This window comes from Vigna unguiculata, chromosome 9 (genome assembly GCF_037176805.1).
Source record: "Vigna unguiculata cultivar grain cowpea cultivar isolate G323 ecotype 2 chromosome 9, ASM3717680v1, whole genome shotgun sequence".
Taxonomy (NCBI): domain Eukaryota; kingdom Viridiplantae; phylum Streptophyta; class Magnoliopsida; order Fabales; family Fabaceae; genus Vigna; species Vigna unguiculata.
The window spans coordinates 13,246,486-13,273,580 of record NC_140800.1 but is presented as its reverse complement, the minus strand read 5'-3'; the positions used below and the strand labels follow the sequence as shown (position 1 = coordinate 13,273,580).

The window sequence follows — 27,095 nt, the reverse complement described above, 5'->3', positions numbered from 1 at the left end:
ATCATCAAATGGACCATTAAGCTTTTTCATAAACTAATTAGTAGAAGTGGATTCGTAGGTAATATACTGCAAAATTTATATTATTTTGGAAGTTAAAGTATTTTGTCGCAGGAGACTACCATGATAAGTTAAAGCAATCAAAACCCATATATCAATTATAGTCTAATCTATTTTATTAATTTCAGTGTATTTGCATCAAGTTTTCCAAATCTGTAGAATAAATTTTATGAAAAACTATTAAGACAAATTATAAATAAATATTTTAGTGTTTTTACCAATATATCAGCAAAAAAATATTAAAATAAAGGTTAAATTATTTTTTTTTGTCTTTGTATTTATCAAGTAGTGTCAAATTAGTCTTTCAGTTTTTTTGTCTCATTTTGGTTCTTCTTATTTAAATGATTTAATCTGGTCATTGTCATTAATTTAACCAACAGTATTAAAGTCAACGCCACATGTCAATTTGTGATTTTTTTTTGAATTTTTTTATTTTTTACACATGTCACTTCATTGTTGTATCTCATGTCAAAGTAATTTAATTTGGTCCATATATTTGTTTTTAGTTTCAATTTAGTCCCAATTTTTGTAAAAAATTGAACAATATTGTCCCTTCTTAAATTAAGACTCAGTTTACATTTTGTATAAATCTTATGGTGATATTCTTACTAAATTTAACATTTTTATTAAATATTTCTATAAATATTTTTAACTTAACTTTAAATTCTCTACGAAACTTTAAACTTTGATTTTGTTTTGACCTTCAAATTTAGTTCCTAAACTTATGTGTAACAAGTTATTTGATTTTTAATCTTCACTAAGTTTGTATAATATGGTACACTTGATGCCTTTATACATGATGACAAAATGGTTTAATTATTGAAATTAAGTTTGGTGTTTAACTTTGTTTAATAATAAAACTAAAACCAAAAAGTTTGTTTAAAAATATTTCTATAAATATTTAATAAAAATGTTAATTTTAATAAGAATATCACCATAAGATTTATACAAAAAAATTGAGTTTCAATTTAAGGAGGATCAAATATAGGGACCAAATTGAATCATTTTGACACATGACATAATTGTGAAGTGACATGTGTAAAAAACAAAAAAATATTAAAAAAATGGGTTAAATATGTTTTTGGTCCCTTAACTTTCAGTAAATTTTAGAATTAGTCCATTTCGAAACTTTGGATCAATTTAGTCCTTCATCTTTCGAAATACGTGGATTTAGTCCTTTTAATCAAATTTTGTTAAGTTTATTTGACATTTCAAGTGCGTTTCATAATAGTATTTTACTTAACATTAAAGCAAAAATGTGGCAAACATTATAAATAACTCAAATACAATCCTGAAATGCGTACGAAACATCAAATAAACCTAACAAATTTTGATTAAAAGGACTAAATCCACGTATTTCAAAAGATGAATGACTAAATTGGTTCAAAGTTCCGAAATGGACTAATTTCAAAATTCACTGACACTTAAGGGACAAAAAACATATTTAACCCTAAAAAAATTAAAAAATCCAAAAAATTACAAATTGATATGTGGTGTTGATTTTAATACCGTTTGGTCAAAATTGACGGCAAAGACTAAATTCAATCCTTTAAAAAAAACAAGGACCAAATTGAAACAAAGAAAAACAAAGTGAAAGGATTAGAAGTATGTGTTTTGTTAACACTTAATTTGGTTTTTAACATGCCAACCGAAATAATTTAAAGAAAATGGGTGAAAGAGGATTTTGTTGTTGAGCTAAGTTTGAGAGCATAAAGAGAATAGTAAATAACAAATGTAAAAATCAAGGCCAACTACAATTCCACTCATCTCAATAGCACCAACACCTAAAAGCAATCATTCAAATTTTCAGTTAGTACATATACATTGTGAAAATTTTGTGAGTAACAAATTAGCACCACTAAAAGATGAAAGAATAAGAAAAATAAATGTGCAAACGTAACCTAATCATATTATTCCTTGTATTAAAAAATATTTTTGAATAAGAGGAGGTTTGAAAAGCCTCCTAAACCAGAAGCCACAAATTGTTTGTCATCTATATCCAACAAAAAAGAGTCCACAAATTTGAAGATTCATCAGTCAACATAGTAATAGTGGTCCCAACCTTTTGGTCTTTTAGCTCTCCAAACACCATTTTACACCTTCCTCTTTAGTCTCTTTAGTGGCCTCGTTGAACACATTCTTTTCAAGTTTGTCATGCTCTGTTGGATTTGAATTATTTATTTGGAATTGGTTACCCAAAAATTGCAAAAAAAAGTAAAAATTGCCAAATAACAAAACTAACACATGCACATAAATAAAGAATAGAGTAAAAAAAATGAACTAAATAAAATTCCAAAACCATAACCCATATATCATTTCACGAAGAGGGAAGGATTGTGTTTGATGAAGAAAATAGTAAAATAATAAAAATCAAACATTTTAAAAACCAACTTCGTCCTTTTGGTTGAGAGTTTTGCCTTCGTCTTTCAAGAATTCTTCGGTCTTTCCCTTCTCATTCTCAAATATATCCTACGTTTCCAAACAAAAACTAAGTTAATAATAGAAAATAATATGAAGTTTTTTTCAACTATTTATGCTTCACACAATCTCTTATCTTGAAAACTACAAAAAAGAAAATATAAGATCTATGGAAATGAGGAAGAAATTAAAAAAAAAAGCTTCATACCTAACGATGATGACTGAAAAATTCATTTACCAAAAGAAATCTTGATCTGAAAACATAAATTCAAAACCAATCCAAAGTAAATCTATGGAGATATTAAGCTATAAAGAAAATCATAGAACCAAAAAGAAAAATCTTAGATATTACGAAATGTGAGAAAGAGGGGAAAAAATACCCTCAGACCTTACCAAATGGAAACTAATGAAATCATTTGTGAAGACAAATCATCGTCTGAAAAGAAAAGCAACAACAAATAAACATTTCTATGAATGCAAAACAGAAGAACCAAAAACATGAAATGTAAAAATAAAAATAAGGTTGAACGACTAGGGTGTCAGTGGTTGTTCTAGGATGGTTATAAAATAAAGAGGGAGGTGGGTTTAAAGAGAGAAGATGGTTTGGGATGGAAATAAAAGTGATATTTTGAAATTGGTTTTGGTACAACAAACCTAAAACCATACATATGGATGTATTTGTAAACAAAATCATCCTACAATAATAATTTCATTTAATTTGAATTTAAATTTGAATTCAGTACAACAAACCATACAAAAAATCTAGGTTTAATTATGCCTTTAGTCCCCATTTTCGACTCCAAATCTCAAATTGGTACCTGTATTTTTCGAAATCTCAAAATGGTCCCCTTTTTAGTTTAAAAGTCTCACTTTTGCCCTTTCCGTTAAGTCTGGGCAAACAACGTTTGTGGTTGCTAAGGTGGATTTCTGTTACTGAAACGTGTCAATTACAGGTGGAATGGTGTGGAAATCTTTATTTATTTAAGCCACCAGCATTAGAAAATGTAGAATCCCTAATTTTGTTGTCATCTTCTCCCTTCTTCTGTGATGAATCCAGCCAGTTGTGTGTCTTGTGGGTCCTATTTAAGTTCAGATCTTGGAGGAAAGTAGAAGAGCAACGTCAATTTTTGCAATGCACGGTTGTGATTGAAGAAAAATGTTGTGGGTATGTGAAGAATGAAGAAAAGGTTGGTGGCAATGTGAAGATTGAAGCAATGGGAATATGTATTAATTCTCAAAAACCTGTCCGAGAAAAAGCAACGGGAAACCAACCTCAGTAACTAGAAACTCCACGGTATGCTTTGATGCCTGCCTCACTGTGATTTCTGTGACAACATCTGTATTTGCGAACTCCCCATCTTTGCTTAATCCACCGTACTTCACCGGAAGCTGCTCCGGAGCTATGTATTTGAAAGTGCAAAGAGACAGACACATCAAAACCATAAACCAAACCAAAATATAACAAAGATAAAGCAAAATTTGAAACTTTATGTCCTCACCTCAAAAGGGTTTCCGTTGATTTAGAAGGCCCGGCAAAGACAAACTTACTCTTAGTCCTTATAGTAAGAAAAAGGCTTATCATCCTATTCACTGCCAGGTACCACCATGGTATATTAATGAAAACCTGAACCAAAACAAAAACGAGGATTTAAAACAACACACGTTTGAATTTGATTAGCATGTGTATTGTATGCTTGCAATCCCAATCTTTTCATTTAATCATTCAAATTCACGCTGATATCAAGTCAATAACCTCAGATTGCACACGTGATGACGATGGAAAACGAGACAGATCGCACTACACAGCTTCCACCACAGTTTCCCCAAATTCTCCCGAGCTTTCTTTTTTAAAAACCCTAAACCTAATTTCACAATTCTGATTTTTTTGAAAAATAATTATCCCACCTTAAATTATAAAAACCCTAAACCCTAATTTAACATTTTAAATTACACTAAACCTAATTTAATTACACCTGCCCATTCCACGTCACTGTTTTTCTGCCAAGTCACTGTTCAATAACTGGTCAACCTTGCCATGTCACTGTTCACCAAATGCCGTCAACCCAGACTTAACGGAAAGGGCAAAAGTGAGACTTTTAAATTAAAAGGGGACCATTTTGAGATTTCGAAAAATACAGGTACCAATTTGAGATTTGGAATCGAAAATGGAGACCAAAGACATAATTAAACCAAAAATCTAAAACCATATGCATGGTCTACTTTGGTCGACATTTAAAAAAAAAAAAAAATCTAAAAAGTAACCGTGAAGAGGTTCAACCACAAAACACACAATTTTGACACATATGCAGACTTATTAATTAAAATTGGTAAAAAATCAAACTTATAAAAATCAAAATGGGAACACAAAATTGAAAAAGCCTTTTGCACATACAGCCATGTTGCGAAAAAGGGAAAAATTGACAGAAAGCAGAAATAAAACAAAACTTAACAAACGTTAAAATTAATGAATGCTTCGATCCACTAGTTTGAAGTGAGAAAATAAAAACAAATGAAAAAAGGTTAAAATAAAAATAACAAAAAGAGTGAGAAGATAAATTTGGAATTAGATGTGAGAGGAAGAACGCTGTAGAACAACGCTTGCTTTCAAGGTGAGAAGAAAAAGGAAAGTTTTGGGACTATGGTCAGAAGAAAAATCTGTTGGTGTGAAAGCAAAAGGAAGAGTCTTTGGAAAGTAGAGAAGCGTGCGGTTACAGTTTAAAGGGTAACAATTGAGATAGAAAAACGTTGGAGAACCACACTGGAGATGGACAAGGAACGTTTTTCAACTCTGGTTGGAATGGAAATGTTCTTTCAAGGTCATAAGGAAAAGGAAAAGTCTCTGGAAAGCAAAGAAGTGAGATGTTATGGTTTTAAGGGTAACAATTCAAATATAAAAAAGAAAAACGCTAGAGAACCATAGAGGAGAAGAGAATGAAAACTTTTTGGAATCTGGAGAAGAAAAAATGTGTTTTCTTGTATATGCAGGAGAATCACATGCAAGGAGAATGAGGGGACCAAGTGTAAGCACTATACTCTACCACTTGTCATATAAATAGAGTGTTTAAACTTTTCAATTTTAGTTAATTTTTGGAGTGTTGCTTTTTATGCTTGATAAGAAGTTTTTTATCTTTGTGATGGTTGCATTTATATATTGTATAGATTCATATGTTTCATTTCATATATAAGTTTATAAAACAAAATACATAATTTTAATTATACAAAAATTTAAGTCAAATATATATATTTGATTAATAAAATTTGTTACAAAATAAAAAATTTAAATATTAAGGAAAATAATTTAGTAAAATACGCAATTTTATATGTTTTTAAAAAGGAGAACAGTAGAAATGGAACCTTTAATAATTTTACATTTGAATAGCTTTACTTATTACTTTTCTAACTTTTTCTCGATAAAAAAAAACTGAAATTATAATTGAATGTGCTAAACATACCTTATATCATTATTTTAATTCTATAAATTATATTTTTTTAAGCATAAATTTACTTTCATGAATTTGGTTTTACTATATTAAATAGAATCACTTAAAATAATTTGAAACAAATAGTTTTTATCAAAAAGTTGAGAAAACAATAAATAATATGATTCGTAAAGAAACATTTATCTGAAAAAAAAATGTATTATGTTTTTTTACTCTAAAAAAATTACATATATATAGTTGCCTATGTGTATATGAATAGTGAGATTTTTTCTTTTTCAAAATAGCATGGTCATTCGTAATTTTCTTTAGATATCACATTATAAATTATATTTATATAAATATTTTATTATTTATGATTAGAATTTGGATAAATATCTTCTAAAATCTAATAAAGTTTTACAATGACGAGGTGAGAGCAGAAGATAATCTTGACATCTTTCTAGGAGCCTCAGCCCGACTTGGTGATATTCAAAGCAAGACAAGTCCCAAGGTTCTTCCCGAGCACATAACCATAGAAGGCACTCACCCTACCGATAAGTCGAACCAAGGAACTCACATGTAGATGAGATAAACATGAATTACCAGAACATGCTTATACACCCAGGTTCGTCTAACGACGAGGATTCCACCCCTTCATACCAGACATAACTCATGCTAATATCCCAAGAGGCATCAACATCAATATCTGCAAGTACAACGGTACCACTGACCCAACCACACACATGAAACCCTATTTGATTCAAGTATACATTCACACCTGATAAAAGGGTATACTGCTGGCTATTCCCTACTACCTTAGATTGTCATGCCTTGGATTGGTATTATGTATTTCCTCCAAACTCGGTGGATTCCTTTAATATGCTAGGTGCTATGTTCAAAGCCCAGTTCGTTGATCGTAAAGTGGTACCAACCACGTATGCCTCCCTGAAGTTCGTTCAACAAGGAGAGAATGAAACCCTACAAAAGTTTACAAAAAGGTTCACTGTCGCCACAACCAGCATCCTAAACCTAACTCCTACATTAATCATGCATTCACTGATTTATGGTCTTCAGCTTGAACCATTCTCTTACCCGCTCTTTAAAAAACAGCCCGAGAATATGGATGCTCTAAAAGAGCAAGCCGCAAAATACATCGCTTATAAGTTCAAGTAACAATAAGAAAAGTCGAAACAACGAAAGGGTCGTAACTTGGTATGAACAACACTCTCCTCTCAATACCAACATAGATGTTGTCCTTGGGAAGGTCTGTAATCCAAAACTCATCCAACTTCCAACACCTCAACCGCTACACCCTTCAAACAAAGAAATTTTCCTACCACTAAACTATCAACCACACAACCGAGGGGTGCCAGTATTTGAAGGACCACATAGAGGAACTCATACGTTCCAGAGCTTTAAGTCGGTTTGTGCAACGACATGGTGGTGGTCGAGGAAGGGGACGAGGGCGATTGAGGTCGTGATAGAGGACAACACGTGGGAAATGGACGCGGATAGGTCAAATAGCCAAACTTGGTGATACAAATGCCAAAGGCCGATCCACCAACTCCACATCAATAACCTATCCCACCAGCCTCGTATTTGTGGAGTGTCAAAATGCACTTAAAATTTATATTTAATTATGGATCCGTAAGATTATTGAACTCAATAATAATTGAATCAATACTAAAATTTTTAGTTATATTTTGTTTTTAATGTAAATAATCATATTGTCAGCAAAAAAATTCATCTTCCGTTTTATTTTGCAATCTTATTTTAATAATTTTGATTGTAGAAAAAAATACTGAAAGATAATTTATCATAATCTAAATAAAAATTGCGATACGTAATTAATAAAAGAAAAATATATGATAATCAATTCACAATTAAAAACCAGTTATTAAAAAACACTTAGTGAATTGCTTTTTCTTCAATATTTATAAAAATAAATATACCAAATGCTCGTGAGATAAAAAATAATATTAATTATTAAACTAATATTTCACTATCAATTAAGAAAAAAAGAATTACTTTTTTCTTCAATAATAGAAGAAAGCATAAAAAAATGAGAGCACAAAATAATGAATTTGTGTTCAACTTTCTTTTTTTTCTTCATAAACAAAACAAAACAAAACAAGTAAAAGTTTAAAGTGGATACAATATGTGAGAAACTCAAAAAAGAGTGAGAGAGAAAATAAAAAATATCTTAATAAATTTATTTGTTTTTTATTAAATTTAATTTTATGTTTTATTATTTATTAGCATTAAATGTTATATTTTATAAAATTAATAAAAAGATACCTATTTTAATTCTTATCAATTTCCAATATATACTTTTATTATTTAAAAAATTCCAAAAAATAAATTTTCTTATACATAATTTAAAAAATTAAAAATAAAACAATTTTCATATAAATAAATAAAAAAATTTCAAAAAAGTTGGGGGGGCCACGGCTCCCCCTGTCCCTTCGTTGGTGCGCCTATGTATCCCACTACAGCAACAAATCACCCAACAACCAGAACCCACTCCTCAACATCAAAACTCGACCTACGTCCGGAGGAGTGTCAACACTATAGCAAGAGGGTTTGTTGGAGGAGGAAACTCTAGGGAGCCCATAAACGATACAGAAGAAGCATCAACTTAGTAGGACAATATCCTCTAATGAACCTATCATCAATCCCCTTCACTAATGAGGATTTTTGCATTAATGACCTTGATCAAGACGATCCCTTAGTCATCACTACTACATTGCAAATTTGCAAGTTTACAAAATATTGATTAACTAGGGTCGCTCGACCGACGTGTTATTCTCGCACATTTTCAAGAATTAAAAAGGTTAAAATACCTTTTTGGTCCCAATTTTCGTCAAATTTTTTCAAATTAGTCATAATTTTGGTTTTGTGTTCAAATAGGTCCCAATTTTCGTCAATTTTATTCAATTGGGTCCTTTTTTGCTAACACCGTTTAAATCATTAACGGCCATGAACAGTGACGGCCACGTGTCACTTCGTGGTTTTTTTGAATTTTTTGAATTTTTTTTTGAATTTTTTCAAAAAATTTTTAAATTTGTTTTTAAATGTACATGTGTCAACCCAGGAGTGTGTCACGTGTCACTTCGTGGTTCTTTTGAATTTTTTTCAAATTTTTGAAATTTTTTTAATTTTTTTTTTAATTTTTTTAAAATGTCCACGTGTCAACCTAATAGTGTGCCACTTGTCAAAGTCAATGTTTTAAATTCAATTTGGTCCCTATATTTGTTATTTTTGTTCAATTAGGTCCCAATTTTTGTTAACATTAACCAATTTGGTCCCTCTCCAAATTAAAACCAAATTTAATTTTTATATTAAAATTCACATTTTTTATTAAATATTTTTATATAATATATTTAAATTCACATCATTATAACTTTGATATAAAAATTAAATTTGGTCACATATTCGATTGGGACCAAATTGGTTGATGTTAACAAAAATTGGGACCTAATTGAACAAAAATAACAAATATAGGGACCAAATTGAATATAGAATATTGACTTTGACACATGACACACTACTGGGTTGACAAGTGGACATTTAAAAAAAATTCAATAAAAAATTCAAAACAAATTCAAAAAAACCACGAAGTGACACGTGGCACACTCCTGGGTTGACACGTGTACATTTTAAAAAAATTAAAATAAAAATAAAAAAAAATTTAAAAAAACCACGAAGTGACACGTGGCAGTCACTGTTCATGGCCGTTAATGATTTAAACGGTGTTAGCAAAAAATGACCCAATTGAACAAAATTGACGAAAATTGGGACCTATTTGAACACAACCAAAATTATGACTTATTTGAAACAACTTGACGAAAGTTGGGACTAAAAAGGTATTTTAACCAATTAAAAATTATTTTTACTCTAGCTTATCCTTTCTCTTTGTGTCTGTTTTCTTCTTTGACTTTTTCCTTTTTGCAATAATCACCAAATCCTTGGTGTGAGTAGATGTGGAGACTCTTGGTGATCATGATGTTGGCGAGGAGGCTGCATGTAGTTAGACTTCCTAAATCCTTTATTGCTCATTGTTGAGCCTTTCTTCTTGTGTACTGTTATTTTGTAGTTTCTTACTCTATGAGAAAATTTCCAGTTTAATCTAATGTGTTTAGATTCTATTCATGGCATTGTGTTATGTCTTTGGGTTTCCATTCCAGTATAATTTGGGATAACTGTAAAAGGTTAATTCTAATATACTTTATGTCGGTGCTCTATTTTATACTATAAACATGTAACATTCTATTTATTAGAATTATTCTATTAAATTAGGATGTTACATTTATGGTATTAGACATCCCCTCCAACTTGATCTACCCTACCCGTAACCTCAGTTAGATTCATCAGGGAACAAGTGCATACAAAAGTGATGGCACACCTTTAGCCAAGGGGCCAATCACAAGAAGAATCACTAAGAAAATTCAAGAAGAGTTAACAATATTTAGTCAAGGTGGAGCTAAAGTCTTTTTCACCTGGGCCATCACGGAGCATTTTTAGACCTTGTAGTAAGGGTCATGTAGTGTAGGCTTTCCTTTGAAGGCCTTGTATTAAGGGCCAAGTAGTGTAGGGTTTTAAAAATAATCTTGCTTAAGTAGAGAGCATCATATGCGCCTAGCTTAAGCAATCCTTTGATGTTTAATTAAGTTAACCCTAGCTTAAGGTGGGGGATGTCCCATACATGCCACATGGCAAAACCTTTAATGGAGAGTTCTCTTACATAGGTAGTGGAATTGTGTCATTGTCCTATTGGAGAGGATTTTCATAAAGTAGCTTTATACATGACAACTCATAGTGGGTCGTTTTGTGAGAGTGAGGATTGCCATATGTCAAACTCTCTTTCACCAAGATAGCATTTTTAGGATTTTGGTCCATGTTAGCATTTTAGGGTTTGGACCATTTTGGAGACACCTTAATCTATAAAGAGAGGTATCTCCCCATGTATTTCTCACTTTGAGAATGATAATGTTATGTTGCCAAAATTATTTTTGGGCCATAGTTCTTCTCTTACTCACTTGCTAAATCATCCCAAGAGGTCCCTCTAGCATCCCTTTCTCTAGAGTTGGCCTAACCTTTCTTAGATCACCCAAACAACCTTCATCCCACCATTAAATCACCAAAATCGAGAGCTATTTTCTCTCAACACGACGAGCATCCACCATCCACCATAGTCACCATTTCAAGCTTTGGCCCAACCTAACTTGAGAAGGAGGATATCATTTGGTATCTAAGAGATTTGATTCTATAAGAGCTAAGTTTCTTGGTCCTCACCTATCTTATTGTTATTCTTTTTGTTCATCTGGCTTATATGGTATAGGGAGTATTCAGCTTCATCTAGCTTATACGGTACATTATTCAACCCCTAATTGTATATATTATTATAGATTATAGATCAAAATTATTCAAATTATTAAGGAAAGTAAAATTATTCTTATTTTTAATTATGTCCACCATGATAACTTTGTTCTTAAATTGTACATTTACACTTCTTTAAAAAAATGTATATCACACAGTATATAAATTCAATAATTTATTAAAATTATAAGTTTATTTTCCCAAAAAAAAAATGATACATATCTTATAACTTCAAAAATATTTCCCACGATTATTAGTTTTTACCTTATGTGTAAATTATTTTGTGTGTTTTTGTGATATATTATTTCCCAGGAACTTAATTCTGATTGGTTATCTAGTGAAGAATGTGACCAATTGAAGGTCGGAATTCGGCTCCCAGATTCAGTTCTAACCGAACCTGACCTAAAATAAAAGTGTGTTATCTCTATAAATATAATGTGCACAATGTGTTATGTGGAATATAAAATTGGAGCAGTGTTATATTAGAAAAAAAAAATGTTAAATGTTATGTTAGCATACAATATTGTGTGCTGGAGTAAAAAACATATTTTATTATTTTAATTATTAATAAATTAAGCATGTTTTATATTTCTATTTGTTTAATTTGAAAAATTACGCACACTTCCATTCATTACTCAACATTTTACTTTCTAATAACAACATATGGAGTGCGATGCTTTACTTGAGAAAGCTGTTTAAAGTAAAACAAATTATAAGATAATGTGTTCTTCTTCTTTTTTGAAAACAAAAATATACAATGTTGTTTACATGATTAATATCATAAAAATAATCAGTTTTTCAATGTTCTAATTCTAAAATATATGTTTTTTACATAATTCCCCTTTTAATTTGTAAAAGTAATATATAAGTAATTAATCCTTCTAAATTGTAAACTCTTAGCACAATTATAAAAATGATAACTAATTATGATGTTTCCATTATATAAAAAAAAATGGTAGAAATGAATTAAAAATTTGAGAAGTACTTGCCTCAAACAAAAATAGGAAATCAGTTAAGCAAATGCTCGCGATTGAAGACAAGAAAACATAACATAACTCAGACATGGTTGTGTTTTTAATTTTTTGGTTCCCCCACTAATTTCTTTTGTTATTCTTCCTTCCTATTATTAATGGATCCATCAATAAATAATGTTGGTGACAAATAGATACGTCAATAATTTGCGAAACGAACAGAGAGAAGAAGGAGAAAACAAGAAATGGAAGAAGATGTAATTGACATTAAAGGTGTTTAAGATATAATAGGTATGGCAGAAGTTGGAAAACGCTTCCTAGAGTATCAACTTATTGTCGATAATCCCAATCCTGTGTGGAAAAGTGAAAACTTGTTACGATTTTATCTTCCACAATTTACCCTTCTATTTTTTTGCATGATCGCTCTTACCCGCATTATACACTACATCCTAAGACCTTTCAATCAACCACATTTCGTTGCTGAATTTCTTGTAAGTGCACTCATTTCTCTCTTTTAATTTTACAAATTTTTAAATAATGTTAATGTTTTCATGAAAAACCTTAAACTACCAACCACGATTCCTTTCATTCATGTTCTTTTATTTTACAATTGATTCTACACATGAAAATTCAGAAACAAAATTAAGATTATTTTGTTTCTTTCTTTCCAATACTTTCAATTGTGGGTACTACAAAATTTATCATCTTTATACTTGTTGGTAATTTAGGCAGGTTTACTGGTGTGTCCACAACTGGTGGCAGGAACAATAGCATTTACATTTGTGGCACCTCCAAAAGCACTTCTTGGTATAGAAACCATGGCACATCTCGGTCTCATCTACAATGTCTTCCTAACTGGCTTGGAGATGAACCTAGACGCTATCCTGCTAGCAAGTAGAAAGGCCACAACCATTGCCATGGCTAGCACCATCATTCCAATGTTGTTAGGAGCTGCATTATATTCTATGGCTCAATCTCTCTATAAGGGTCCTAACCTTGACATGTCACTTTACAACACAACCAGTGCATATTTATTCTGGGCTTTGGTTCTCAGTGTCACAAACTTCCCTGTCCTCGCTAACATTCTTGCTGATCTTAAGATCCTCTACACAGAGCTAGGTAGAGTGGCTGTAACTGCAGCCACAATAAGCGACTTCTACAATTGGGCAATGTTTGTGTTGCTCATCCCATTTGCATGTCGTACCGAAAGACCCTTTCTCTCAGTGATACTAACCATTTTCTTTGTGCTCTTCTGCTACTTGGTGTTGCGCCCATTCCTTACCAAGTTGTTGAATAAGAAAACAGAAAATAATGAGTGGGACAATTACAAGTTATCGTATGTTCTGGTTGGTGTTTTGGCTTGTGCACATGTCACTGAAATGCTTGGCACACATTCCATTGTTGGGGCGTTGGTGTATGGATTGATGCTTCCTCGTGGAAAATTTGCTGACATGTTGATGGAAAGGTCCGATGATCTTGTCTCCATGTACCTGGAACCGTTGTTCTTTGTTGGCTGTGGCATAAGATTCGACTTTTCTAGTTTTAAACTGCACAAAGTTGTTAACGTGATCATAATCATTGTCATGTCATGCTGCACTAAGATTGTGAGCACTGTAATAACTGCATGGTTCTATAGCATGCCTTTTCGAGACGGTGTGGCACTTGGTGCACTTTTGAACACCAAAGGCATCTTGCCATTGGTAATGCTAAACATTGCAATCGACAGACAGGTATTATTATTTGATTCACATAGCTTAACAAGCATTTGTCTATGTTCTTTCTCTCTCTCTCTCTATATATATATATACACACACACATTATTTTGAAGTGCATATTATTTTCAGATTTTGAGTAGGGATTTCTACACAGTCATGGTTGTGGCTAGTGTTGTGATGACTATACTAGTGACTCCTACCATCAACTTCATATACAAACCAAGAAAGCAGTTTAAGAAAAACAAACTGAGGACTGTGCAGAACTTGAAGGCTGATGCAGAGATCAGAATTATGGTGTGCGTCCACAACCCTCGCCATGCGACAGGAATGATGAGCATTCTTGAAGCATGCAGTTGCAGCAATGCGACCCATCTACGTGTGTTTGCTCTTCAACTCATTGAGATGAAAGGGCGTGGCACTGCCTTTCTGATAGACCAGGGCGGTGGTTCCCCGCAATCACAAGCAGACACTGAGAGCATCAGAGATATCTTCTCAGAGTTCAAACCAGAACGAGGGCTCATCAACGCTAGCGTGGAGACTCTCGCTGCAGTGTCCTCCTACGAGACCATTCACAAGGACATCCACCACATAGCTGACGAGAGACAAACGTCCTTGATTCTCCTTCCGTTCCACAAACACTCAAGCGCGGAGGGTGCCCTAGAGGAGACAAACCCTGTGTTCAGAGAGATAAACAGAAATGTGATGCGCTATGCACCATGTTCTGTGGGAATCTTGGTTGATCGTGGAAAGAGGTTACTGTCGGAGATGAACTTGCCTGTTGCCATATGCATTGTGTTCATTGGAGGGCCTGATGACCGTGAAGCCTTGGCTATTGCTTGGAGAATGGCGAGGCATAAAGGGATTCATCTCTCGATGGTGCATATTCTTCTGTTTGGAAAGGTTGCTGAAGTTGATACAAGTGCAACAATGAATGATGAAGGCAATGGGATATTGTCCCCTATGTTGGACTGTGCAAGGGAAAAGGAGTTGGATGAGGAGTATATGAGTTTGTTCAGACTCATGGCAGTGAACAATGAACATTCCGTAACTTATTCGGAGAAGGAAGTGCACACTGCTGATGATATTCCTTTGGTTCTGGATGAATTGGAAAGAGAGGGCTATGATTTGTATGTTCTAGGGCATGGAAAAAGAAGGAACTCTACGGTGCTGTCAAAATTGTTGGAATGGACGGATTGTCCTGAACTTGGGGTTATGGGGGACATGCTGGCATCGAATAGTTTTGGTTCATGCTCTTCGGTGCTTGTGGTGCAACAATATGGGTTTGGAGGGATGCACTTGAGGGCTATTAACCAGACCACATGTGAAAGCAATGAGGACGACATTGAAGCAATTTTTAAGGTCAAGAGCATCAAATATATTTGGTGAAGTAAGATTTCATGGATATGGGTTTTGAAATCAAACAGAATGGACAGTAAGTGATTAAGGAAACTGCAAAGAGAGGGTCATGCAGCATGAGCTAAGCAAGAAATTAAGCTGAAACTTCAAATATATATGCAGGTGGCTGGATGCCCCATATTCATGTCAATTCACTAAACAATTATCTTGTGGAGAAATGTGTGGATAGTTTGTACTTCTAGTTGTAAACATAGAAATTTCTAGAACTATGGCACATCACTTTTAACTCATTTCATGCCATAAGAATGGCAAAATCTTTTAAAACAGATGTAAATTAGTTATACTTTTGGGTAACATTTAGTGATTTGTTCTTTAATATTTTTACTATTATTTTATAACTAACATTTAAGTTTTATTTTTATAAGAACTTAAAGAGAGTGCTTAGTAAAGTGATAGATAAGTAGCTTGTATGTTTAAGGGACATAAAAAAAAAAAAAACTTTTAGAACATAAGGAAAGAGGTATGGTGAGTTTGAAGGAGAAAATGAAATCTCTTATGAGGGACCTAAAGGTTTGGAATTTAAGAGGAAAATGAGCTAAATGAAACAAGCAGTAGAGAAAAAAAAAATTTTGGTGAATTTAAGAGGATAAGTTTCAAAGAAAAATCTCTATACTTAAACAAGAAGTGATCTAAAGATAAAGTATTTTCACCCAATCATAAACAGGAGGAGAAGTTCGAAACAAGATTGTTGGTGTCAATATACCAGAAGTATGAAATGAGGACCTACAAGTAAAGGAGGAGGTCAAAGTTTTTTATGAGAATACTGAAGGAGGAGAATGACCTTGAACTTACACTAGACAATATAGAGTTTCTAACAATAACACACGAGAACAATATGAATCTAATACGATAGTTTTCAGAAGAAGAGGTTAAGGAAGTAGTGTAGAATTTTGATAGCAACAAAAGTCTAGGTCTAGATTTAACTTTAGGTTTATAAAAGATTTTTGGGACACGATGAAAGATGAAATGCTAAGTGTGACAAATACCTTCCACAGCAAAGGTAATCGACCAAATGGAAGTAACACATAATTCATAATATGTATTTATTTTTATCAACAATAAAAATTATGAATTGAAAAGGGGACAATAGGATTGCCCAACCCTTATAAAAAAAAAGAAAAGGAAAAAAAAAAAGAAAAAGAAGAAGATACTAGTATATACAACAAGAGAGTCAAAACAACACTCGTAAAACAAACACAAAAGAAAGGATAAAGGTCTACACCCAACAAAAAATTAACAACCGCAAACCCAATTAGAACAAACTTCTCAACAGAATAACGAGGGTTTTCATATCAAAGTTTCCACAATATTGACCTTCGAGGCTAAAAACTTAAGAACATGTTTGTTGGCATCTGCATCCTAAACGTGAGATTTATAATTGTCATGTGTTTTGTTGTACTGTGATGCATTAGGTTCTTCATCATTACAATAGTTGATTTATTGTCATAGTTGATTGTAGTAGGTTCACTTTCTTTTCCTCCCATATCTTTGAGTATCTTTCGAAGCCATATACCTTGACTCATTGCTTCAAAAACAACCATGTATTATGCTTCGACTGTTGATTGTGCAACTATGACTTGCTTCTTTGACGCCCAAGAGAACATTCACGATCCAAGTGAGAAAGCATAGCTTGAGGTGATCTTCATGTCATCTACCGTGATTGCCCAATCACTATCCATATAATCAAGCAACCTTGAATTGCCTATTCGTTTATATCATATGTCGTACTCTTTTGTCCCTTGTCGATATCTTAAAATTCTTTTGCCTATGCCAAGATGTATTTGTAAGTAATGAAATTGTTGGTTTAGCCAAGAAGGGGGGGGGGGGGTTAAATTGGCTTTATAAAACTTTTTCAAAACTTAAGAACCCTTTTCTTTGAATCAGATCGACCACGATATCAGAAAACAAAAGTTGCAGGACAGTACACTTTCAAATGATTAAAATAAAAACAATAGGTTAATCTGTTCATAACTATGAATCAACATATTAAAATATGAAAACAATCAGCTAAAATTATGGAAAATTATGCAGAAATGCGAAATGCATGAAACTCACTCAAATAACATGCACTTTTTTTTATCAAGATTCGTTCTAATCAATATATCTAACTTGATTACACTACTAGGAAACGTAAAGACACATGCAAATTTAACAAAGATTGATTTGCTTGGTTTTCTTGAGATTTAAGTGATGAGCAAGATGAGAGAAAGAATATCACATCTAGTTTACCAAGACAACTTGAACCTGGTTCTCCACTATTATCAAAAGTTTTACGAAAATCACACAAGATTACACTTTTTAATAAAGCACACACACACACACACACACAAATATTTTTGAATCCCAGAAAAATCTTATCCCCAACACTGTAAGAATCCCACTTACATACTTGGAATAACGCCAAGAACACTATAGAGGTACAAGTACAACAAAACTTAATGGAGGCTCTCCCCAGCCAACCAAACACGTGTTCTTCAAGCTTCAACCAAGCCAAAAAGCCTCCAAGATCAACCAAGATCGTTAATCTCCAGTTTCAACTGTGTGATTTATATATATATATATATATATATATATATATATATATATATATATATATATATATATATATATATATATATATATATATATATATATATATATATATATATATATAGAGAGAGAGAGAGAGAGAGAGAGAGAGAGAGAGAGAGAGGGAGGGAGGGAGAGATGGGGAGTTTTCCATAAGTGTATGATTGTTTTTCGCGCTCAAAAACTCAAAATTGTGACTCATCTCTCTGAAAAAACAACTTATATAGCTTGGTCGTTAGTGAATTCAACAAGTTGATTTGTTTGTACCATATGTTGATTTCACTTGACTTAAGTGAAATCAGTCGTTTGAAAAACAATTGAACTGATTGAATACATTCATATAAAAACTATATGCAGCAAGCCTTTTAACTTATTAAAAATCATTTTAACATATTGAAAAAGGCACACCAAGACTAAAAGGACATCTAACCTATGGCATATAGTCTACGACAATATATAAACTTCATAATCTTCACTTCATTTCCAGATTTAGGAAACAAGAAACTTGATCATCAATGCATCTTCATGAATTCTTCATCAACCTCTTATGATCCTTGCACCAAGGTCACTTATGCTAATAGTATTTTACTTGGGTTGTGCATGAATCTTGATAAAAGACTTATACCGAACATGATGTCTGGTTATGTAGTTGTCAAATAAAGTAGACTTCCAACTAGACTCATGTATCGAGATGCATTAGCTTCTAGTGCTCCATCTACCTTTTGTAGTTTCTCATTTGTCACTAGTGGTGTGCTTACAGGTTTGCATCCGTATATCTTAAATTTCTTCCGTGAATCTTCTATATATTTCTTTTGTGAGATGAATGTGCCATTATTTCTTTGACTTACCTATATACCTAGGAAATAACTCATCAAGCTGAGATCAGACATTTCAAAGTTCTTCATCATATCTTCTTTAAACTCCATCAACATCTTTGTGTTGGTTCTAGTGTAAATAAGGGCATCTACATATAGAGAGAGTAAGAGAGTATGTTAACCATAGGTCTTGATGTCTAGTATAGGCTCACTATTGCTCCTCCTAAATCCTTGACCGATGAAATATTGGTTGATTCTCTTGTACAAAGCACAATGAGCTTATTTCAGGCCATATAAATCCTTCTTCAATTTCAACAGTTTGCCAACTTGGCCCCTAATCACAAATCCTAGTGGTTGCTTTATATGGATCTTTTCTTTAATGACACCATTGAGGAATGTAAACTTGATGTCTAATTGGTATATGTTCCATCCTTTTTGTGTTGCAAGTGCTATTAGAGCTCTTATTGTGTTTAGTCGTGCGACTAGACTAAATGTCTCATTGTAGTCTACTCTTGATCGTTGTGAATAACCCTTAGCTACCAACCTTGCCTTGTATTTTTGTATAGTGGATTCAGGTGAAGAATCTTCTTCTTCTGGTTGTTGTTGTGGAGGTGGAGAAAGCGTACTTGAATCTTCCGCCTCTTGAGTTTTTTCTTGAGATTGTTGCACTGGAACTAAAATCTTGCCTTTAACAACATTTTCTTTTTCCCAATTCCAATAAGCATTTTCATCAACCTCAACATCTCGACTAACGATGAGTCTTTTTTTTGTAGGTTGTAGACTCGATAGCCTTTTTGACTGTGTGCTATATCCCAGTAATATTCATTGTATTGTCTTATCTTCAAGCTTGTGCCTCCTTTGATCAAGAATATGTATGTAGCAGATAGATCCAAATACTCGTAGGTGTTTAGCTGATGGATTTCTTCCACTCCAAGCTTCAATAGGAGTGTTGTCTTGGACTGTCTTAGTTGGACATCTATTTACAATATAAACTGTAGTGTTAGGCATACTTTTCTCTTTTAGCATTGATTTTTCCATCTCAATTATTATGCAATTCTTTCTCTCTGACACACCATTTTGTTATGAAGTATATATGACTGTAAGTTGTTGCTCTATGCCTTCATCTTTGCAGAATTTGTCAAACTTGTGAGATGTGTACTCTTTACCACGATCACAAGTACTTTTATCCGTTTTCCACTTTGCTTCTTGATAAGGTCCTTGAATTTCTTGAATATTCTAAAGACTTCTAACTTTGTCTTTAAGAAATAGACTAATGTCATTCTAGAGAAGTCATCAATGAAGAGGATGAAATATCTGTTGTTGTGATGTGAAGGCCTCCTCATTGGTCCACAAACATTAGTATGGATCAACTCAAGTAAGTCTTTTGCTCTCCATGCTTTCCTGTTGAGAATGGTAATCAGTGTTGTTTGTCGAGGAGACATCCTTCACATGATTCATTATTCTCCTTTAAGCATAGAATATCTCTTATCATGTTTTTTTTATCTAAAAGCTTTAAGGCATGTGTGTTGAAATTGCCAAATCTATTATGCCAAAGCCATGACTCATCAACTTCTACCTTCATGGCAATATTAGTTATAGGTTTAAAGCTTATATTATATTTCCCTTCTCTATTTTTACATGAAATATTTCTAACCTTCTATTATTATACTAACATTGTCCAAATTTCTTGTAGTATTGACATTGTCTTTTTCCAAGTGTCTTGTCTTTTTCCACATGGCACATGAAGGATATTTTACTTAATGGGTCATAGAAATGCTTTTAGAATTTTCTTTATTTGTAGAAATTTCTCCATCACTTTTACTTTCTTCATATTGTTTATTCTAAGGCCATAATTTTAGTTTTGATTGAAAGACATTTTTGACCGAGTCTTCTTCACACCTTTTCAATCTTTGTTCATAAGCTACAAGCAAGTCTATTAGTTGTGTTACTGACAATATAGCCAAATCTTTTATTTTTTTTTCGATCGCACCTTTTATTTTCTTCATATTCTTTATTCTGAGACCGTAATTTTAGTTTTGATTGAAAGACATTTTCAACCGAGTCTTCTTCACATATTTTCAATCTTTGTTCATAAGCTTCAAGAGAGTCCATTAGTTGTGTTACTAACAATATAGCCAAATCTTTTATTTTTTCAATCGTAGTTGCGATTGCATCCTTTTTTTGGGGAATAGATATTAAAATTTTCTCAACAATTTTTTTGTCAAGAATATTTTACTCATAGGCTCTCATTTGACTAACTACTTCTTGTATTCTAGAATAGGTCTTTAATGTTCCATATACTTTCATTCTTATTAATTCAAACTCTTTTCTTAGAGAATGAAGTTTAACATTTTATACCTCATCTCTTCCTTGAAACTTCTCCTAGATTGTATTCTAGGCTTACTTTGCACTTGTGGCACCTATTATTCTTGGAAAGATTGTGCCATCAACTTCTTGTTGAAGAGTAAATAAAGCCCTCAAATCCTTCTTCTTGTTTTCCTTCAACTCCTTCTTCTGAGTTGTAATAAGAGTGAAAATGTCTTTTGGAATAGTGAATCCCTATTTTTGGTGCTACTCTTCAAGGCTATGTTTTTCACCTTTTTCTCACTTATTCTTGCTCATTTAACCTATGCATCCCAATTTTGTCCTCCCTTAGCTTATCAAACAAAGCAGTTATGGTCATAATGGATAGAGCCCTTTGATTTTGAGATGGTAGTTACCTTGGATTGCCAACTTCTATCAAGACACTTTAGTTCTTCTTTATCAAACTATTTTCCTAAGCTTGTAAGGTGGTTGCCAATATGTGTGAATCATTTTTGCACTTCATTAATTAATTCTCCTTGTTGCATCTTGAACCACTCATATTCTATTATCAAAGCATGCTTCCTTGCTTTTTTCACATAATTTGTTCCCTCATGAGTGACTTCAAGCACATCACACATGTCTTTTGTATTGCATTGAGACACTCTGAAGAACTTACACATATTCAATGAAGAGGTGTCAACCTACTTGTTATTAACAACATGTTTAGGAGTGTATGGTCCATCCATATTTGCATCCCAAATGCCTTTGTCAATTGATTCATTAAAATTTTCATGTGAATTTTCCAAAATTGGTAATTAACACCACTAAACTTAGGTGGTCTATGTATAGAGGCACCTTCTACAAAAGGAAACTTGTTTTCAGCCATTTCAAAACAATTTTAGGATCAACTTGAATAATTTTCAAGAACCTTGCTCTAGCACTAAAAAAATAATTGTTTTTAATGGGGGTTATATTTGGCGTTTCTGGGGGTTTTAACCCCCCACTAATGGCTTTACCAAGGGTTTGTAATTCCCTTAGAAGGGCTAGCGTGGCTAACAAATTATTTGGGATTTTTAGCAACCCTTGGTAAAGCATAAATTACCTGAGGTATTTGAACCCGCGCTACTACCTGAGTTTTTTCTTAAACCCCCGCTATTGCCTGAGGTTTTTCTGATACCTCTACTATTGCCTAGGGTTTTCCAAAACCTTCACTACTGCCTGAGGTATTAAATAACAATATTTCATAGCAATAGGTATTCCAATTCTACCATTGATCAATTCCATCGTCTTCATAAGTAAATGTTAGTTCTCCAAATTATCCCCACCTCAAGAGAACTAGACAAATGAGTTAATTTCTTAATCTTTTGGATGTTAGCTAGTAAAGTATTTGGGGGCTTCTACACCTAAATCACCACTAGCAAAAACTTAGACACAACATTATAATAACGAGTTGTCACTTCCTTGCTTTTCATATGCAAAATCAGTAAAAAGTTATACCTTTAAATAATATAATTATAGATGTATACATATAGTATTTCACATTCTACATGTTTACTTTTTACCTCTAATATTTAAGTCTTATTTCTTTGTCATATATGTACATCATCAAAATTATTTGTAAGTATATATGAAACATTAAAATGATTACTCGATATATTTATATTTAATAAGCAAGATTAAATGTCTTAGCCAAGCAATAAGATCAAGAGAAAAGGACGTTATGCAATAAAAGTGATTTTTCCTCCTGTTACCAAGTGTTAGACAATAGTAGTGTTTCATAAAAAAAAATACAAATATCTATAGTATAAATAATGGAGGGTATAACAACATACTAAACTATGACGTGTTATGTTTGCACAGGAATCTCAATCTATTCCCTTTCTCCTTTGAAATTCCATAATTAATATTGATTTCTCATTAAATTAGAGTATGAATATCAAAGTATTCTCTAAGAAGCACTTACATGTATAAATGGCAAATGGATTTTCACTGGACAGTTAGTTTTTCATAATTATAATCCAGTGTTGTAATTGTTAATAAGTATTCAATATACTTCACGGAACTTTTCTTCTTTTGGGTTCCGTGTTTCTGATTTTAGTTCTTCTAGTAAAAAAAATTCCTAAAACTAGCAATTATCATATCATAGAGATGTTAAATGAAAGATATTTAATAGGGCAACTTAACATACTAAATACTCAAACAAGTATCAAAGTTGTAAGACCCGGGGAATTTAAATAATTAAATAAATAATTATTTATTAAAGGCGGGTAGTGGGAGCTTTTATGACATTTAATTCCAATTGGTATGATGTAGAAAAGTACTAGCTCAAATGGTTGAGAGTGCTTGATTGCGTTGAAAGCTCTTGGGTTTGAGTCCTAAGTATGTCAAATTGTGCTATTTTTTTATTATATAATTTTAGGAAAATGTTAGAATGCGACGAGTGGTAATATAATCCTATATGTATAGGGATTATCACTAAATAGGAATTGGTTGAATGGTGGTGCATTAGATTTGGTAATAGCATGGTTGTGCGTTGAAGCTTGGTAGACCCAAAGTAAACTTTCTTTTTATGCCAAATTCTTTTTTGCCGGAAGGTGAATGATTTGATAAAATCTAATAGGCATAAAGGACAGCCAAATGGGGGCTAGAAACCATCATGAAATAGCCATTGAATGGCAATTATACTCAACTTTATTGTCATTTTCGTTTCCTACAATTAATCACCATTAAGGGATGGTAAATGGGTCTATTGTGAGGGAGAGAGCATAATTTTTGGGCTGCCATCAGTGTGCATTATGAGAAAAAGGTATTCTACATAGAAAACAGAGGAGGGAGTGAGAAGAAGGGTAGAATTGTGGAAGAACAAAGGGGACTAGTGTGGATCAAGGGAGAACTCAAGGTTTTTGCAAATTGAGCAAGGAATCCAGGTTAGGGGAGTTCCACTTCGTGTTTTGATTTTAATCGTATGAATATGTATTGTATGGAATGCTTGAAGTGTATGTCCTTGCCATTCTCGAGTTCTTTTTGCGTTTCTGAATTTTTCCAGAAACCGCCTGGCGGCAGATGAACTGCCACCAAGCGACGCATGTGTCTAACCCAGTTTTCTGGGATTTCCTATGAACCGCCTAGTGACTGCATGTGACCCACCAAGCAACACATATTATTTTATGCAGTTTTTGGTTTGCGATGATTTCTACTATAATTGAGATGCTTGAGTTGATACATCATGTGCGCGTGTGTGAATTTGATTATGGATAATTGCTTGCAAGTAAGATTCTCATTGATATGATATGTATTTTTGCATGAATTTGGGATTAGGGTTCATGTTGGCATGGAAAATGAGGAGATATGATTTTATGTTTATGATGTGAGTGTGGTTCCATGAAAATGATATTAATTTCAGTAAGCACAAATTTTATAAGTTTAATTGAACACAAAAGGGGTGCCAAATTACATGACATAATTGAGGATTGGGGGATTTGGCGTTCATATCGGTGCAAGAAAAATCTAGGCAAAACCTGGAAATGTATGCATCGCTTGGCGGCACATGAACTGCCGCTAGGCGACACATTAGACAACATGATGTTTTGAATTTTTATCTGTGGTTCGCGTTCTAGGGGAGTTTATCTAGTAGTTGGTGTCTAATATAGATAATTAAGAATAAGGTATAGGAATAACGTACTTACAAATAATAGGATTGTGTCTATGCATAATTGTGGGATGAATGTAATCAAAGAGTGTGAAGGTAAGCTTGCATGAAGTGAAATGTGCATAAGGTTTGTTATGGAACTTTGTTATAACGTACTGAAGTGAATGTGGGATGAAATTCATTGTGGTATGTTTTATTTGGTAAAAGTATGGGGACTATATTTTTAGAAGGTATAAAAGATGGGTTGAGTTCAACTTGTGTATTCATGATGTGTATGTTAAATTCCAATCCAAACATGTGATTATGTATGATTTGTAATTGTGCCATGGTTATTGGTGTTGCGTGTTTGAGGTTCGAGAGAACATATCTAAAGATGCCATAAACCAGTAGCATTGCACTACTGGTATAGCGCCTGGTGACGTGGGACGAGCCACCAGACGATAGAAACCAAAATAGTGGCAGTGGCCACTAGATTCGCGTAGCGCCTGGCGGCTGGGGAGGTTCTGCCAGGCGGAGTTGGCTAATAAAGGCACTGGGGGGGAAGGCTTGTCACCTGGCGACGGGAGAAGACCTCCAGGTGGTCTGGAACCAAGTTCCGCCTAGCGATGCAAGAGGTGCGCCAAGCAATTTTGGGTGCAAAGTTGGATCGCGAGGAGGATTCCTACATAGCTTTGCATGGAGGTCATGATGCGATGCTTTGCGTGGGACCTAGTTACGAGTGTGACTTGTATTGGGGTAACATGTGGCCACTCGAAGTTGTAGCCTGATGGTTTTGGAAGTCCAGTGGAGTGTGCGAGATCATGGCTCGTATGGATGGATTCTGGAAGATTGCCCTCTTTAGTGTAACTGATTGAGTTGGTAGTCTTGGGACAAATACAGATGCGGTTCGTATTGGGGAATTTTACTTGGTGTCGCGGATCGTGGTCATGGCAATTTTATTCCCGCATGTGGACTATTAGGTGGTGGTCTGTAATCAGAGGGGCGAGCAGACACTCGTGCAACAAAGATCAATCAGTGTACTTATCAAAGGACGTAGAATCAAGAGGCGTCCAAAAGAAGGTTTGGAAGCGAGGATTGAGTAGTGGGGGTGCTAACATGAGTCATGGTTTTAAATGTTTTACTATTGCATGTATTAATTTTTATTGTAATTGAGCTCACCCTATATGTGTGTGTTTGGTGATGATCATGTAACTCGTTAGATGGGAGCAGATGTTGATGCAGGTGAGCAAGTGGAGGCTTAGACGTAGAGTGGGGCCAATCGGGGATTTTTACTTAATAATGTTTAGGGGATATTTTATAATGGGTTTTATGAACCATTTATATTTGTAATAATTGAATGCTGTATGGATTTGAAAATTGGCGCGTTGAAATAAAGTTTTAAATTTCTCGCGTTTTTGGGAAAGTATTTATTAATAAATGCGATTTTATTATTATTTTCTTATTTTAATCTGTAAATAAGTAATTTCCGGCTAGGACATTACAAAAGTTACATAAATAAATTAAAAAAACAAGCTATAGGATCTTTTGTGACAAGATAGTATACAAAATCAAAGCTTCACCTATATAAAAGTAGCAGTTTGGTAAAGTGGGGGGGGGGCTAATTGCTCTAAAAGGATCAAACTTGTTCTCAAAATTCATCACTATTGTAGCGATACTAGGCTCCCCTAAATCTGCTTCTTCAAGCAGAAAAAAGTTAGCATTTATACATAAACATATAAACCATATGTGTGTGTGTGCGTGTGCGTGTGTGCGTGCGTGTGTGTGTTACTCTAAGGAGGAATAAAATACATTACCACATTGTGACAAGGCAACTTGGTAGAGTTATTTAGCCTGAAATTTTTAGAAAGGAAGAAAACTAACTTAATAAGTATTGTGATACTTGGTAAAAAATGAGAAAGTCCTAATATAATAGTTCTATTATTGGCCTAAAGCTTGTTAAAATAGCGCTAAAAAAGTCTTCTAGCTCATTTATCAGAATATTCATTCATGCAAAGCCAATAACATTTTACTAATAAAAATGTTTTTGAAACTAAGAACTGTTATTCTATGAATATCTGGATATGAAAAAAGTTAGAGAAGGGGAACTTCTAAAAAGATGGTTACTGGAAAGTTACTTAGAGAGGAATGTGAAGGGAATATACAAAGTCATTCATGCTTCTAACTATAACAAGTGCTTTTTTCAATTTCCAGTTGATAACTATACAATTATGATCCTGCACCAGAGAAATGCAAATTTAATATTCACTGTTGCAGGGAAAGATATGTCATTAGAACTTATAAAATTTATGTGACTGAATAAAAGGAAAACAAATATATAACTCATAACTGCGGAACGTAGAGTAAGAAGAAAAATAATGGATCCAAAAAAATTGCAACTAAGCAAA

The 27,095-nt window shown here is 33.3% G+C and overlaps 1 protein-coding gene across 1 annotated transcript; it reads left to right on the top strand.

Annotated features, from left to right (window-relative positions):
* Positions 1–12,373: 12,373 nt before the first annotated feature.
* LOC114163470 (cation/H(+) antiporter 15-like) lies at positions 12,374–15,634 on the top strand. The gene is made up of 3 exons (XM_085666099.1): positions 12,374–12,735; positions 12,973–13,974; positions 14,089–15,634. The coding sequence occupies exons 1-3, from the start codon at positions 12,538–12,540 to the stop codon at positions 15,343–15,345; spliced, it is 2,457 nt and encodes an 818-aa protein (XP_085522225.1). The 5' UTR covers positions 12,374–12,537; the 3' UTR covers positions 15,346–15,634.
* Positions 15,635–27,095: the final 11,461 nt, after the last annotated feature.

Excerpts from the sequence above, each read along its gene's own strand:
- LOC114163470 (XM_085666099.1), top strand. The coding sequence starts at position 12,538 with ATGGCAGAAGTTGGAAAACGCTTCCTAGAGTATCAACTTATTGTCGAT. Across the intron at positions 12,736-12,972 it reads ATTTCGTTGCTGAATTTCTT|GCAGGTTTACTGGTGTGTCC; the intron begins GTAAGTGCACTC and ends TTGGTAATTTAG. Across the intron at positions 13,975-14,088 it reads ACATTGCAATCGACAGACAG|ATTTTGAGTAGGGATTTCTA; the intron begins GTATTATTATTT and ends TATTATTTTCAG.